This window comes from Artemia sp. Qi Xiang Cuo, chromosome 7 (assembly GCF_049724085.1).
Source record: "Artemia sp. Qi Xiang Cuo chromosome 7, ASM4972408v1, whole genome shotgun sequence".
NCBI classification, from domain to species: domain Eukaryota; kingdom Metazoa; phylum Arthropoda; class Branchiopoda; order Anostraca; family Artemiidae; genus Artemia; species Artemia sp. Qi Xiang Cuo.
The window spans coordinates 77,626,955-77,642,131 of record NC_142800.1 but is presented as its reverse complement, the minus strand read 5'-3'; the positions used below and the strand labels follow the sequence as shown (position 1 = coordinate 77,642,131).

General features: G+C 33.7%; 1 protein-coding gene across 6 annotated transcripts in view; it reads right to left on the bottom strand.

The window, feature by feature from the left end:
* Positions 1–5,874: 5,874 nt before the first annotated feature.
* Positions 5,875–15,177, bottom strand: part of LOC148950712 (RNA 2',3'-cyclic phosphatase ANGEL2-like) — a 45,219-nt gene continuing 35,916 nt past the window's right edge. For all 6 annotated transcript variants that reach the window (XM_089092585.1, XM_089092582.1, XM_089092584.1 and 3 more), the window contains exons 4-5: positions 11,409–12,139; positions 5,875–9,577 (exon numbers count right to left, since the gene is read on the bottom strand). In XM_089092585.1, the coding sequence (XP_088948711.1) occupies positions 9,406–9,577; positions 11,409–12,139 (903 nt within the window). In that variant the 3' untranslated portion in view covers positions 5,875–9,405. The remainder of the gene's footprint in view (positions 9,578–11,408; positions 12,140–15,177) is intronic.

Sequence of the window (15,177 nt, the reverse complement as noted above, 5' to 3'; positions counted from 1 at the left end):
GGCTGGGTTGCGAAAACTTGAATCACAGAATTGAGGCATAAATTTTAACAAGAAACGTTTGAAAAATATCTTAGGAATGATGAAGGGGATGTCAGAGGGTGTCACAGAGCAGTAATAGTGTGGCATTGTGACGTGAATTGCTTGGAGTTTCACACTCTAGCAAAGAAATGTCGAGTTCCGCTATTCAAATAAAAAAAGTGTTTAATTTAGATTCAGAAGTTTATTTGCGGTGGGAAAAGGTTGAAAATTTTCTAGGGGTCATGAGGGATGGTTTCATGTGGATAGTAGGGGGCTGGTGTGTTATGCCATGATGGTGCGGAGTGTTTTTGATGTTATTATGATAGGTTTGGCTTGCGAAACCTTTGAATTATCAAATTGAAGTATAATTTTTTAACAAGAAATGTCTGTAAAAATGTCTAAAGGGTGATGGGCGATGTCAGAGGGTGCTACAGAGCAGTAATAGTGTGGCATTGTTTCGTGAATTGCCTGGAGTGTTACACTCTAGCAATGAAATGCCAAGTTCCGCTGCTCAAGTAAGAACAGGGTTTAATTTAGATTCATGAGCTTATTTTCGATGGGAAAAGGTTGAAATGTTCTAGGGGGGGTGAGAGGTTGTGCCACGTGGCTGACGGAGGGGGAGGTGTGTAATGCCACGATGGTGTGGAGTGTTTTGGAGGTTATTATGATAAGCTTGGCTTGCAAAACTTGAATCACCGGATTGAAGCATAATTTTTAACAAGAAATGTCTGGAAAATGTCGTATGATGTCAGAGGGGCAGTAGAATAATATCGCCGTGGTGTGAATTGCTTGGAGTATCTTGTTATACAGCTTAAAAGTAATCGTGGAGGCGTTAAAGATTTTTACCGTGGAGGGGGGGGCTGAGAATCTAACTTGCATTCAAAGAAATGATGGGTTTTCATTAAAAATCCGTTCAAAAATACCTCTCAATACGGTTTAAATTTATCTCTAATATCAATCCTCCCTCCCTGGAATTGCCTGCAAGGCGGTGGGGGGGGGGCGCCACAATTATGACGGACATGTGAAATATTCATAGTCTTGGCACAAAAACACTATATTTTCCTTAAGGGCTCTCTGAAATACCTCAATAGTGCCTAAACATTTGCACCTAATATCAAACCTGCCCTCTGGAAATGATTGCTAGGAATGTGAGGGCCAGCCGTATATTTTCACGATGGTGTGAAATATTCATAGTCTTGGCTCAAAGAAACGTGGCATTTTTGTTAAGGGTTCTCGGATTTACCTCAACAATGCCTAAAAATTTGCAACTAATATCAACCTTGCCCTCTGGAAATGATTGCTAAGGAGAGGGGGGCGCCGTAAAACTCCAACTTCAGAGCCCTGTTTTAAGGGTTCTTTTAACTTCATTTGTAATTTATAAGCGATTTCAACTCTAATTCCTGGCGCTTTCAATATGTCCAAATCCTAAAATATGGTAAATAATTGTTGAAAATCCACAAGTACTAGCCTATCCTTAGTCAAAATTGCCTTCGGATATGTGTGAAAACGGCGCCACAGTGCCATTCCGCTCTCAAGTTTGAATTTTGTAAGCCTTGGATCTATTAAACCCGAGGAACATAACGAATAATATTAAAAAAATATCTTAAAACTGTCGAAGCATTGGCCTCCTAGGCTCTAGAAAATATTAAAAGTATGAAACAAATGTTAAAATAAGTAAATAATTGTTGAAAAAACCACAGGTGCTACCATATCCTTCGTCAAAATTACCCCTAGATATGTGAAAAACAGCGTCGCAGTACCATTCCGCTCACATGTTTGAACTTTGTAAGACTTGGATGTATTAAACCCGAGGAAAATAACGAAAAATATTAAAATAATACAAAGATATTCTCAGACCGTGGGCTCTAAACCCTAGAAAATATTAAAAATGTCAAACAAATGTTAAAATACGGCACATAATTGTTGAAAATACTTAAGTGCTAGCATATCCTTAGTCAAAACTACCCCTAGATGTGTGTGAAAATAATGTATCAGTGCCTTTCCCCTCTCATGCTTGAATTTTTCAAGCCTTGGGTCTATAAAACCTGAGGAAATAACGAAAAATATTAAATAATATAATAAAAATTCTCGAAATATTGGCCCCCTAAGCCCTATTTTTTCACCTTTTATTATTATGTTTATTGTGTTTTTTAACCGCTTTTTTCTTTGTTTTAATATTATTTGTAAATTGGTATTATTTGTAAACAAAGTCTGTGTTTTTAAGATTTATTGTTTAGCACAATCAAGGTGTTTACACAATTTAAGCACCCCTTCCGTCTTTATTGCTAGAAATAAATTTAGAGTAATTTTGTCTAAAAAATAAATATTTTCTCTGCATGTTTTGCATAATCGATGTTACATCTGGCCAAGAGGAAACCGACAAGAGCTTGGAATCCCGCCAGATGTGTTATGGAATAGGCAGAGGTGTGTCTTGAGACGTCACGGGAATGTTTTATTTCTTGAAAGTATATCCCTAATACAGAATATTGGCAATGACAGTTTAGTAGTGTTGCTTGAAGCGCTGTTCCATTGGAAGAAAATTGACCCTTCGATTCTTAGCGAGGTCAAAGATCTAAAAGAAAAAAAAAGAAATGCTTTGAACGTCTCGGCCGAAAAAAGAAATGCCAAAAAATGTACTATGCGAGAGTGATGCGTGCCATCATTACATAAGAGTGTAGGCTAACCTTACATAAAGTGTGCGCTGTCATTAAGTTAAAAGAAAAAAAAATGCTTTGAATGTTTCGCGCGAAAAAAAATGTCAAAAAGGTATTATGTGACAGTGATGGTTGCACAATTATTAGGTGACATCACATAAGGTGTATGCCGTGCTCAGTTACAATTGGGGATTCCCCATGGGTTCCTGAAGCAAGGTTACATAAAATTGCGTCAAGCATATTGGAATTCTATGGGAAACTGCTATGGATGTCGTGACGTCAGAGGGCTATCATAGGAATCCCATGTTAATTTAAAGGCAAGGGCATGTCGTGACGTCAGAGGGCGGGAATCTTGCCAGCCGACCGCATTGCCCAGGTGCGAGGGACTAGGGGCTCGATTTGTAATGAGGTGGTAGAAATCCCATGTTAATTTCCTATGAACCTATTTAAAGCGCGAGGGTGTGTTCCCTTTAATAGATGGGCTAGTACCCCCTATTATTAGTACTTATTCCGACTATACTCCGATGAATCATATGCAAATTCATATGCAAATGGCATTACTACTGTTTTCATTTTCAAAATGCTATTTTGAAGCTAAATTTTCAACAATTTTCCAAAAGAAACTGAAACTGGCCATTAACAACAAATTAAGCCCCTAATTGCTTACAACACATGAATGTTGTTAGTTTTGTGCACTTACAGTAGCATAAATTATTTTTTCAAGTTATACATTATATCGTAAAAAAATAATAACAAATAATAAACTATCATAAATGATAATTGTATTCTAGAACTCGTCCAGGAATCGTAGTTGCTTCATATTTTTCATTACTCATTTCCTGATAGGATAATTCAAAAGAAACAATAATTAAAAAATAATAAAAATGCTTAAATACACATGATTACATTTTTTCTACCTATGTGATTTGGAAGTTTTAATATTAAAATCTACAAGATATTGAAAATGTGTTATGAAGTTACTAAAAAATTGTAATATTCGAATTTGGTATTACTATTATATAAGATATATAATTTTAACTAAATTTAAATATTAAAAGCTCCTATTCTGAGGCACAGAAAATTACGAGCGTACGGACTTATACTTAAGTTCTCTATTTAATCTATATTATTACTTTGATTTTAGTAACCATCGACTCAGAATATTTGCTTCCGAGAGCCCACGCAACTCACAAGCTTACATAAACAGATTTAATTATGTCAAAAAATCGCTTATCCCAAACAATTCTACATTATCTTCAAACTAGCATCTTTTAAAGTATTAAAACCAGGATAGTTAAGTCAAATTTGGTTTAATTTCCTAATGAGGTAGTTGCTATCATTAAAATTAATGGAGCCGTTAGAAATGAGGCATTAGAACTCGAAATCTCTAAAATTGCTCCAGCTTTGTATGCTGATAGTTTAATTTATTTTTTATAGTTTAAATAAAGGAATAATTAGAAACTCAGGTTTACCTGAGTAGGCGGGTTAATTGGTATAACATGGTACGAACTCTGACACAATTGACTTTTCTATCTCGTCTTCTTGAACTATCCCATCGACATTCGTACTGTCAAGATGTTCCATTCTTACTGTTTAACTTAGTGCTATTCTGACACAATTAACATTTCTATCTTTTTTTTGGGATGGACACCTCGACGTTCGTCTTGTCAAGATGACCAATTTTTACTTGGTCGATACAAAATACGAATCAATGCACATATTCAGTTTCACAAAGTCAAACAGTTCGTGGTAACGAACTGTAAGTAAGGAGCGACCCGGCTCAATGGTAACCGAAACTCTAAAAAACGGGATTTTGATACCAATAGATACATAAAAAAAATCAGATTTTAATTCTGATTTCAAATATATAAGTTTCATTAAGTTTAATCTTACCCATCAAAAGTTACGTGCCTGAGAAAATTTGGCTGATTTTCGAAAAAAGAGGGAAAGACCCCTAAAAGTTATAGAACCTTAATGAAAATCACACCATCATATTCAGCGTATCAGAGAATCCTACTGTAGAGGTTTCAAGCTCTTATCTACAAAAATGTGGAATTTTCCATTTTTTGCAAGAAGAAAGATCAAGGATACATTTTTATTTATTTTTTTTTTGTTTTTTCCCAGGGATGATAGTATCAAACCAATGGTCCTAGAATATCGTGGGAGGGCTCATTGGAACGGAAATTAAAACTTCTAGTGCCCTTTTTAATTGACCAAAAAAAATTGAGGGCAACTAGGCCCCCTCCCACGCTCATTTTTTTCCCAAAGTCACCCGATCAAAATTTTGAGATAGCCATTTTGTTCAGCATGGTCGAAAATATGATAAAAATGTCTTTTAGGATGACTTGATCCCCCAAAGTCTCCAGGGGAGGGCTGAAAGTTATGAACTTTACTCAATGTTAACATATAGTATTGGTTATTGGGAAGTATACAGACTTTTTCAGAGGAGATTTTTTCTGGTAGGTGGGGGAAGGAGAGGTTCGGGGGCTATACGGAAGGATCTTTCCATGAAGGAAGTTTTCACGGGGGAAGGGACATTGCTATGAAGGGGGCGCCAGATTTCCCAGCATTATTAAAGAAAAAGATCAGGAATTAAATAAAAAAAAACACAAGTTTTTCAACTGATGAACTGATTGTGATTAAGAGGTCATTTTTAAAGAATTGAAAAAAAAATTCGAACTATAATTTAAAGAGCAGGGTATTGACTAGGGGGCGAACCCCCTAATATACGTGTTAAAAATTTATGAATATAGAAGTTCGTTACGTAAGTTAATTCTAAGTTACGTATATTTATTACTAATAAAAACGTTCGTAAATAAAATTAAACAAGTTTCGAGAAAGCCATTTAACCAAATATAATATGCAAATTTTGTTTTAATTATTCATGTACGGTGAGCCAAAATCAAAACCTGCATTAATTCAAAAACGTTTAAAAATTAAATAAAAAAAAACAAGTTTTTTAACTGAAAGTAAGGAACGACGTTAAAACTTAAAACGAACAGAAATTATTCCGTATATGAAGGGGCTGTCCCCTCCTCAACGCCTCGCTCTTTACGCTAAAGTTTGACTTTCTCACAACTCTATTTTTTTAAACAATAAAAAAACTTTAGCGTAAAGAGCGAGGCGTTGAGGAGGGGACAGCCCCCTTCATATACGGAATAATTTCTGTTCGTTTTAAGTTTTAACGTCGTTCCTTACTTTCAGTTAAAAAAACTTATTTTTTTTATTTAATATTATTAAAAATCGGCTCAAGTATAGCGTCACAAATTTTAGGATTCAGAGTTAGAGCCCTACTTTCAAATATTAAAAGAATCGATATCTATAATTCTTTCATTTATTCATTCTCCGAGTTACAGTAATAATCATGCTGAAATAAATATAATATGCTTAAATTTCAAAAATAACAAAATTGCCCCCCCCCCCCTTTCAGATTTTGAAAAGATACATTTATATCTATAATCAAATGCAATCTATAATCCAAAAGCAATAATTATATTTGGATTATTTAAAAATAATCCAAAATTCTTTAAAAATAATCCAATGCTTTGCCTAACATAATATGTACCCTCCTCTCCCCCCTTAGAATTTGAAAAATGATTTCTTTGGTATTGTAACAGAAAAATGCCTTTTTAGGTATTCTCATTCAGAAAAATTGCAACAACAAAATTTCCCCCCTAGATTTTGAAAAATGTATTTTGCTCCCTCCCTCTATATTGTTGTATTGGCACCACATCTTTGAAAGCCGTAGTTTCTTGAATTATATTATTTTGATCCATATAAATTATCTAATCAAAAATCGACAAGAATATGTTATTAATCAAGACTCATCAAAGGGATACCAACGTTCGACCCTTTGAATATATCAGTTACGCCGGAGCATACTCATCGAAAAAAATTTTGTTGCTGAGCAAGAGGCTATAGCTGGCGCTTGGTTTTCAAGAAATTGTGCAACAGTCCCAAAATGAATACTTTAACAAGAAATGAGACGATCTCAGACTACAGCCTCAAAAATTTTATGATTTTATATTAAAAATATAAAACTTTTATATTAAAAAATTATATAAAAATTATATATAGAACTAATAATTATAGAAATGAGACGATCTCAGACTACAGCCTCAAAAATTTTATGATTTTATATTAAAAATATAAAAAATTATATATATAGAATTAATAATTATAGAAATGAGACGATCCCAGACTACAGTCTCAAAAATTTTATGATTTAACGTTAAAAATTATATATAGAATTGATAATTATAGAAATGAGATGATCTCAGACTACAGCCTCAAAGATTTCATGATTTTATATTAAAAATATTAAAATTTTACATTAAAATTTTATATTAAAATTTTTTATCAAAATCTTATTAAAAAACATTTCCTTTTTTACGAACCCAATTTTTGCCAAATCAAGCATAACAGGTTTTTTTTTAAAGTCAAATAACCAAAGGGGATGCTTAGATTTATTTCGATTTTCCCTTTTTAGAGGAGAGGGGTTGAACCCACATTCTATAGAGTTGCAGTTGCATACATGCAGCATCTACCTTCTGAAAGTTTCTAAGAATATGTTTATAAAATAATCGGCGTCACATCAAATCAACAGCCATAACTAAAACACCAGATTTCGATCTAATCCAAGCTATAACTTTGAGACACAACTGGTTTTACGCAAAAAAAAAAACAAAAAAAACACACCGTACAAATACAAAAAATCCAACATCAGGGTGCGGTGTTAGAATGTGATTGCAAAATTCACCAAACTACTAGTGTGAGTTTGAATATACCAGTTTAGACTAGTCGCGTCTAAATACTACAAGCCATGAAATTTGTTAGCAAAAATATCTCGCCAAATTTACAAGAGCTTGTTGCTGGCAACTGTCAATAATTGAGATGGCAGAAATAAGTATCACATCAAGATAATTAGGAAAGTTAACACAATTTTCAAAGTGATGAAATTCCAAGTATTTATTATCTACACGAATTATAAAAACAATCATTTTGACATAGAATAAGCATAAAAGCCTAAACCAGCAATTTTTATAGGAAACTATTACATTGTCATCTATTTCATTATCTTTAGTGATACTAAATTAAATACAAATTAATTCATCAGCCCAGCTTTCCATGATTAAATGTCCGGCTCACACTCTAATCACATCTTGCGAATAAATCCTAATTGCGCACGAATTAATTATATTTATATATAAGTATTCGTCTCCTGATTCCAGTTCCAATTTCCAGAACTTTCAACTACGTTGAACAAAATGAATATCTCAAAACTTTGATTGAATGTGTTTGGGGAAATGGTGGGTGTGAGAGGGGGGTTAGTTGCCCTTCAGCCACTTTCGACTATTAAAAAGGGCACTAGCCCTTTTAATTTCCTATCGGATGAGCCCTTTTTGAAGTTTCTACAACATCGCTTTCTATAAAAAACCTTATGTACCCCAAGGGCATAAGTTACAACCTTTCCCCCGATGGCTGTGGGGAGGGGGGGGGTTGTCTTCCTTAAAGACCTAATTTTCAAAACTTTCAACTACGTTGAACAAAATAGCTATTTAAAAAATTTTCTATTTTACTGCCGTCAACAACGCCAATTATTTATCCCGTTCCTAATTTTTCTAGTTGGGGTTTGTTCAATTTTCAAGTTTACGTAAGGAATTAAGTCACAATTTTTAAAAATTAGATATGATAAAAGCTCAGAGCAGTAGTTTTTGTGTCTGTAAGAAAAACCTGGGAAGAAAAAGACTTACTATTACACAGTAATTGGGAACAAATTAATAATAACATTCAAGCTTCGACATCTGTAGCCAAGGTCGTATATAGGGGCGGAGGAATGCCGGGTTTAACCCTCCCCCTCCCCCGCGAAATGTTTATTCAACTCGTAAAAAAAAGTAACAAAAATGCATATCAACATTTTTTTTTTTGAATTTTGCCATGTTGAATAATTCCTATCCCCCCCTTTTTTGCCACCATCATTGTTTACTTATGTTAAGAAAGATTTGACATATGAAAGTTGATCTTTCTTGAAAATGTAAATGATTTTCCTTCTATTTTTATCTAAAATGGAGGATTTTATCAAAATTATTTTCCAATTGCTAATGATTGCGAAAAAATCAGGAAACTAATATAAACTAATCCGTTGGCGGCACTGATCCAGTTTTAAATGAATTGGCAATATGATACGAAATGATTTAGCTTATACACCAATAAACAGAAGATTAACTGGCATCCATCAAATTCACTTCACTTAATTATCATAGACAAGCTGGTATGTTTGTTTGTGGTGTAACTAAAATAATAAATTGATGATCTTGTAAAATGTTAATCTGTAGTTTTGACTAACCATCATTTTTAAAAAGCTTTCATTCCAGAAAATCGTTATATCTCAACCTGGTAACACTTTATCGTACTAACGGTGATCAAAACATGTTTATATTAGATAGGTTTCCAAAAAACACACTGATGTTTTCATTATAATCAAAAGTAAGAAAGAGGGAAGGTGTCGGCTATACAAAGATTTTCTTGACGCAACACCGAAAAGTTCATATTTTTGTGTTTCATTGGGAGGGATTGGAACTCAGACCTTACCACATGGGAAAAAATATATTTTTCAATTTTTTTTTTTAACAACTTAAATACAAAATAAACCCAATTTGACACTGTACCTTAGATTCACAAAATATACAAAATTAAAAACCATCTTTCACAAAAATCTCCAAAAATACATATTTTATTTGTTGAAGTGCCAACGGAATTTTGCTTCAAGGTGGTAGTGATCCGATCCGTTTTGACTATTGGGCAATGGGCCAAGTTTTTGGCAGTCCTCATCTGTTGGAAGACGAAGTCTCTTCAAAAGGGTAAGTTCTCGCTTTTCTGGCTCATCAAATTCTTCGCCATTTTCACTGTAATAAAATAATACAATAAATAAAAAAATGTAATCTAAAAACTCCAATTCATCCATATCAAGTCCATTCCCTGATTCTCTGAAGATTAAAATATTATCATCACGCAAAAAAAGTAATTAATAATGGATTAAAAAATAAAAAAATTATTATTCTTGGCTACATAAGAGGCAATTTTGCTTACCGAAAAACAGCATCCAACGCAATGATTTTTGAACTTTTCGGTTTTGTGCTTTGTCTATCAACAGATACACAACAAACATGAAATAAAAAAAAAAAAGTGAAAGAAGCACTCCCCATCAACACTTCTTCCATCAACATGTTCTCAAATTAGGATTTTTAGGACATGAGAAAGAGATTCGATAATTTTAACTTATAGAAAAGTCCAAAAACAACAACGTCAACGAGTATGGGAAATCCTGTGAAAATATGCTAGTAGGGTTAGGAATAAGATGTTTGATGGTGAGTAAGTGGCAAAAGACCTTCAAATGGTAATGATTTTTTTTCTACGAGATGACGAGAGAGAGAGAGGAGGAGCCAAAGGCCAAAGTCCTTAGGCCATTGGCCTAATATACTGCAACGGCCAAAAGCCGTTGCAGTATATACTGCAAACATCTTTGCAGTATATACTTATGTTCAGACCTGCGTGCCGTGACTGCATGAGAACTATCACGAGAAATACCATGCCCGATTGGGCATAATGAGCTGAATACCAGAGCCACTCCTTAGAGATACCCGTCGATAAAAATCAAAGATTTATGAATTAAATGTGCTTTTACACCACGTTTGTACTCCAAAAGCAGAAAATTGAAATGGCATGATATTGCTTTGAAATGGTTGTGTACAACAGTAATTTGTCCATAATCATAGCGTAATAAAACATTAGAGAAAATGAAAATTACTGAACAATTATAGAGAACTGCTTTTATGAATATCCATCTTTTCTTATTTCAAAAAGTTCTACCTTAAATCAGACCAGTCAATCACAAGTTTTACGCTTTAAAATAGAACACTGGCCAACCAAGAAATAAGACAAAAAAACATGAATAACGCTGTTGTTGTGCATAATTTTAATTTATCTAAAAATTAGACCGAAAACACTGGCCATCCCAAGACCAAAAAGTATGAATGACGCTGTTGTCATGCATAATTTTTATTTATCTGAAAATTAGACCGAAAACACTGGACAGCCCAAGACCGAAAAGTATGAATTACGCTTTTGTCATGCATAATTTTTATTTATCCAAAAATTAGACCAAAAACACTGGCCATCCTAAGACTGAAAAGTATTAATGACGCTTTTGTCATCCATAATTTTTGCTTTATCCAAAAAGACCAAAAACACTGGCCAGCCCAAGACCGAAAAGTATGAATGACGCTGTTGTCAAGCATAATTTTGATTTATCCGAAAATTAGACCGAAAACACCAAAAACACTGACCAGCCCAAGACTAAAAAGTATGAATGACGCTGAATTTATCCTAAAATTAGACCGAAAACAATGGCCAGCTCCAGGTCAAAAAGTATCAATGACGCTGTTGTCATGCATAATTTTTATTTATCCGAAAATTAGACCGAAAACACTGCCCAGCCCAAGACCGAAAAGTATGAATGACGCTGTTGGCACGCATAATTTTGATTTATCCAGAAATTAGACCGAAAACAGTGGCCAGCCCAAGACCAAAAAGTACGAATGACGCTGTTGTTATGCATAATTTTAATTTGTCGACGAGTGTGAGTATAATGTATTTCGAAAATAAATCCTACTCTACATGGGGAAAAATTTTTTTAAATTTTAAAAACTCATTGAAAAGATGAAAAATTCCTCTAACCTGTAAAGAATATAGTCAACCAAAGTCCAATCATTTTGATAAGTCGAAGCCATATGAGCTTTCGGAAATTTATCTGAATTATAAACACTTTTGAATGCAAGCGCATGCGTCAATGTGCCCGATGAAAATACAGCTTTTTCAATGCAATTCCTTTTCTCTAGTGCTTTCAAATGCTGACAAGAATCAGAAATATGCAAGTCTTTTGGAAGAAATGTCTTCCCAACTATTTTTGAACCATTGTTGGTCAGTTTCTTCTGCTCTAAATGTTCATATTTAAGCCGCCCTTGACTTAGAAAAGAGTACAAATTGCTTGAAGGATTCAAATTTAAGTCGCCACAGAATATAACTGGAAGGTAGGTAGCATCTCTGAAAGCAACGTGGTCTATTTCTGCAAGAAGCAATTGGAGCTGGGCCAAGCGAACATCCTCTCTTTTGGGATTATATAATAAATGCGTGTTAGCAATACATATCTCTTTACTAGGGTTTTTTAACGGAGCGAGAATCGAAATGAGTGCAATATTGTCTCGATCAAGAATATTTTTCCCATTTTTTCGCAACTCTAAGGAATGTTCCCCTCTTAGACTGAATTTGCATCTCTTGAAAAAGGTAGCACATCCATCAACCTTTTTTCGGGTTTTCTGTTTAAAGGTACCATAATATCCCTCGGATTGAAAGAACGGTAGGTAGGTATCATAATAGTGCTCAGCTTCCACTTCCTGTAGACATACAATCTAAAAAAATGTACAAAGTTAGAATTGAAGGAATTGATGGTAGATGTAACAATAATGTTGATCTTCCACTTCCGGTAGACATACAATCTAAAAAAAAGAAAGGTAGAAAAGGAAGAAATCTAGAATGCAGAAATGTGCAATAGTAGAACTGAAAGATAGGTAGGAAGGTGTCATAGTAACGTTGGGCTTCCACTTCCTATAGGCAAACCATCTAAAAGAAAAAGATAGATAAAAAGAAATGTAGAATATAGAAGTGTAGAAAAGTAGTATTGAAAGAAAGGTAGGTAGAATAGAAAAGTTAGGCTTCCACTTCCTGCAGACATACAATCTAAAAAAAGGTTAATCGAAAGAGTAGACTAGCCAAATATGCCGAGAGTGATCTTTTCAATATATTGGTACAGGAGTGAGGAGGAAACTGAAGTAACTTTTATACCAAAACTTTTAAAATTATTCTGGCGCCCTTCCAAATAATCTCAGTTGCAGCCCAGCATCCTTTATCTGTATTCAAGCTTGCCGTTTATTATGTGTTTTAAACACGGGTAACGAATTTTTTTTTTTACTTTTACTCGAGGTGTATTTGAATCACAAGAGTCCCATAATACGTCACATTTGTATTGCGAGCCAATTTATTAAACTCGAAAAAACTAACCACACTAAAAAAAATATGCAACTAGCTATTTAAACACTGAATACATTCAAACCATTTAGTAATTTGAGCCTGAATGCAATACCACGAACTCTAAAGCAGGAATATTTGAAAAGAAAAACTGATAATTGGCTAATATTGTTTATCAAGAGAACAAGGGTAACCTTTTTGGAGGGGGCTTGGAATTGCCCTTTTTTCAGGAATGTCTATGTTTGATCATTTAGTTTCTAATTCTAAATATACTATATTTACTATTTCTAAGCATAACGCTTTTAACATGCCTTATACCCTTGCATTGACTCCATTCTGGAATATGTTTACAGCAACGGATAAAATTTTTTTTATCTGGTCTGTATTGTTTCATTTTGCGAAGTTTATTTTAGGGATACCTCTAGGGGCTAGAAACAAACGTCTGATCTCAGCTTACGAGTTAACTTAGCCACAACTAGCGGCTGAGCAGCATCTGGTTCGCTTTTTGTTTAAGCTGGTCAAGTCAAATAGCCTGTATATTACTTGTATTATTTGTATGTTATGCCATTCGGAATATTATGTTTTCTATGCGTGTATTTCTTATTTTGTTTATTCTTTCTTTGTTTTTCGCTTTCTCTTACTTCATTTTTGAAACCTTTTGGGTTTTTTGGGTAATAAAGATATTGATTGATGAAAAGCCAAATTTCACCCAGTAATCAATTTATTTTAATAAACTATAAAAATACAATAATTGACTAAAATCCAGGAGGGATAACTTACCTCCCGAGAAGTTATGACGTTGGTAGATTCCAGCATAAGAATCGGAAAGGAACTTACCAGTTGGGTATGATGCATTAGTTTACAATCTTAAGAAAATATTTTCCGAAGTTGCAGATGGCGTTTAGGAAGGAAAACTAGAAACACAGCTAGGAATATTAGCGAAAAAAGTTTTAAGCTTGGTAAAAAAAAAGGAGGATGGAGTTGTACAACAAGTTTTTGGACGATAGATCATATGAGAATAAGCGGACAGAAACGGAAGTAGAGAAGGCATTAAAGTACAAATTAAAGAAACGTGTAATAGATAAAATTACCAAGGGTCTTGAAAATTAAAATTATAAAATCAAAATTACCACTGTATATGTGGTCGAAATATCCAGACTTTAGTATCTGTTTTGACTGTCTAATAAATAGATTTATCCCCAATTGAACGCTTAATTGTTCGTCATAGGAGGGCAGCGTGGTTTGGGAAAAAACACACCTAATTTAAGGTATTGCATCGAAAAAAACACACCTAATTTAAGGTATTACATCGAAAAAACACACCTAATTTAAGGTGTTGCATCGAAAAAACACACCTAATTTAAGGTATTGCATCGAAAAAACACACCTAATTTAAGGTGTTGCATCAAAAAAACACACCCAATTTAAGGTATTGAATCGAAAAAACACACATAATTTAAGTTGTTGCATCTAAAAAACACACCAAATTTAAGGTATTGCATCGAAAAAACACACCTAATTTAAGATGTTGCATCGAAAAAACACACCCAATTTAAGGTATTGCATCGAAAAAACACACCTAATTTAAGGTGTTGCATCAAAAAAACACACCCAATTTAAGGTATTGCATCGAAAAAACACACCTAATTTAAGGTGTTGCATCAAAAAAACACACCCAATTTAAGGTATTGCATCGAAAAAACACACCTAATTTAAAGTGTTGCATCGAAAAAACACCTAATTTAAGAAATTGCATCGAAAAAACACCTAATTTAAGGTATTGCATCGAAAAAACATGCCTAATTTAAGGTATTGCATCAAAAAACACACCTAATTTAAGGTATTGCATCATTTTATCTATCTAAAAAAGTGTTTGTCTTTCTATTTTAAAAATAATCTAAAACCCATCATTAACCGACGGAATAGTTGATATAATGGCCATTACTATAAAAAAAAAATGACGAAAACGTAATGGCCATTACTATCAAAAAATGACGACGGACGTCATTACAGTGTTTCTTCTATTTTACTAAAGAAGGCTATGGGTTATATAGCCGAATAATTCGCTGAAATGTATTTTGATCACTCTCTTCGGAATATTAGCGAAAAATGTTTTAAGCTTGGTAAAAAAAGAGGATGGGGTTTGTACGAAAAGTTTGGGTACAAATTAAAGAGGCGTTCAATAGATAAAATTATCGAGGGTCTTGAAGATGCAGCCAGACAGCATAATAGTAAAATATTGCACCGTCATGTTAAGAAATTGAGAAGTAGTAGTCAGTCTGGACTTGTCCCAGTTGAAAAGTGGAAACGTGATCAAGACAGATCATTTATTCATATCAGAAAACGAAAAATTATTTTATTACGAAAAAATCTTATTAAACGAAAAATAATTACCGAGCCTCTGTCCTCTGGCATAAAAATC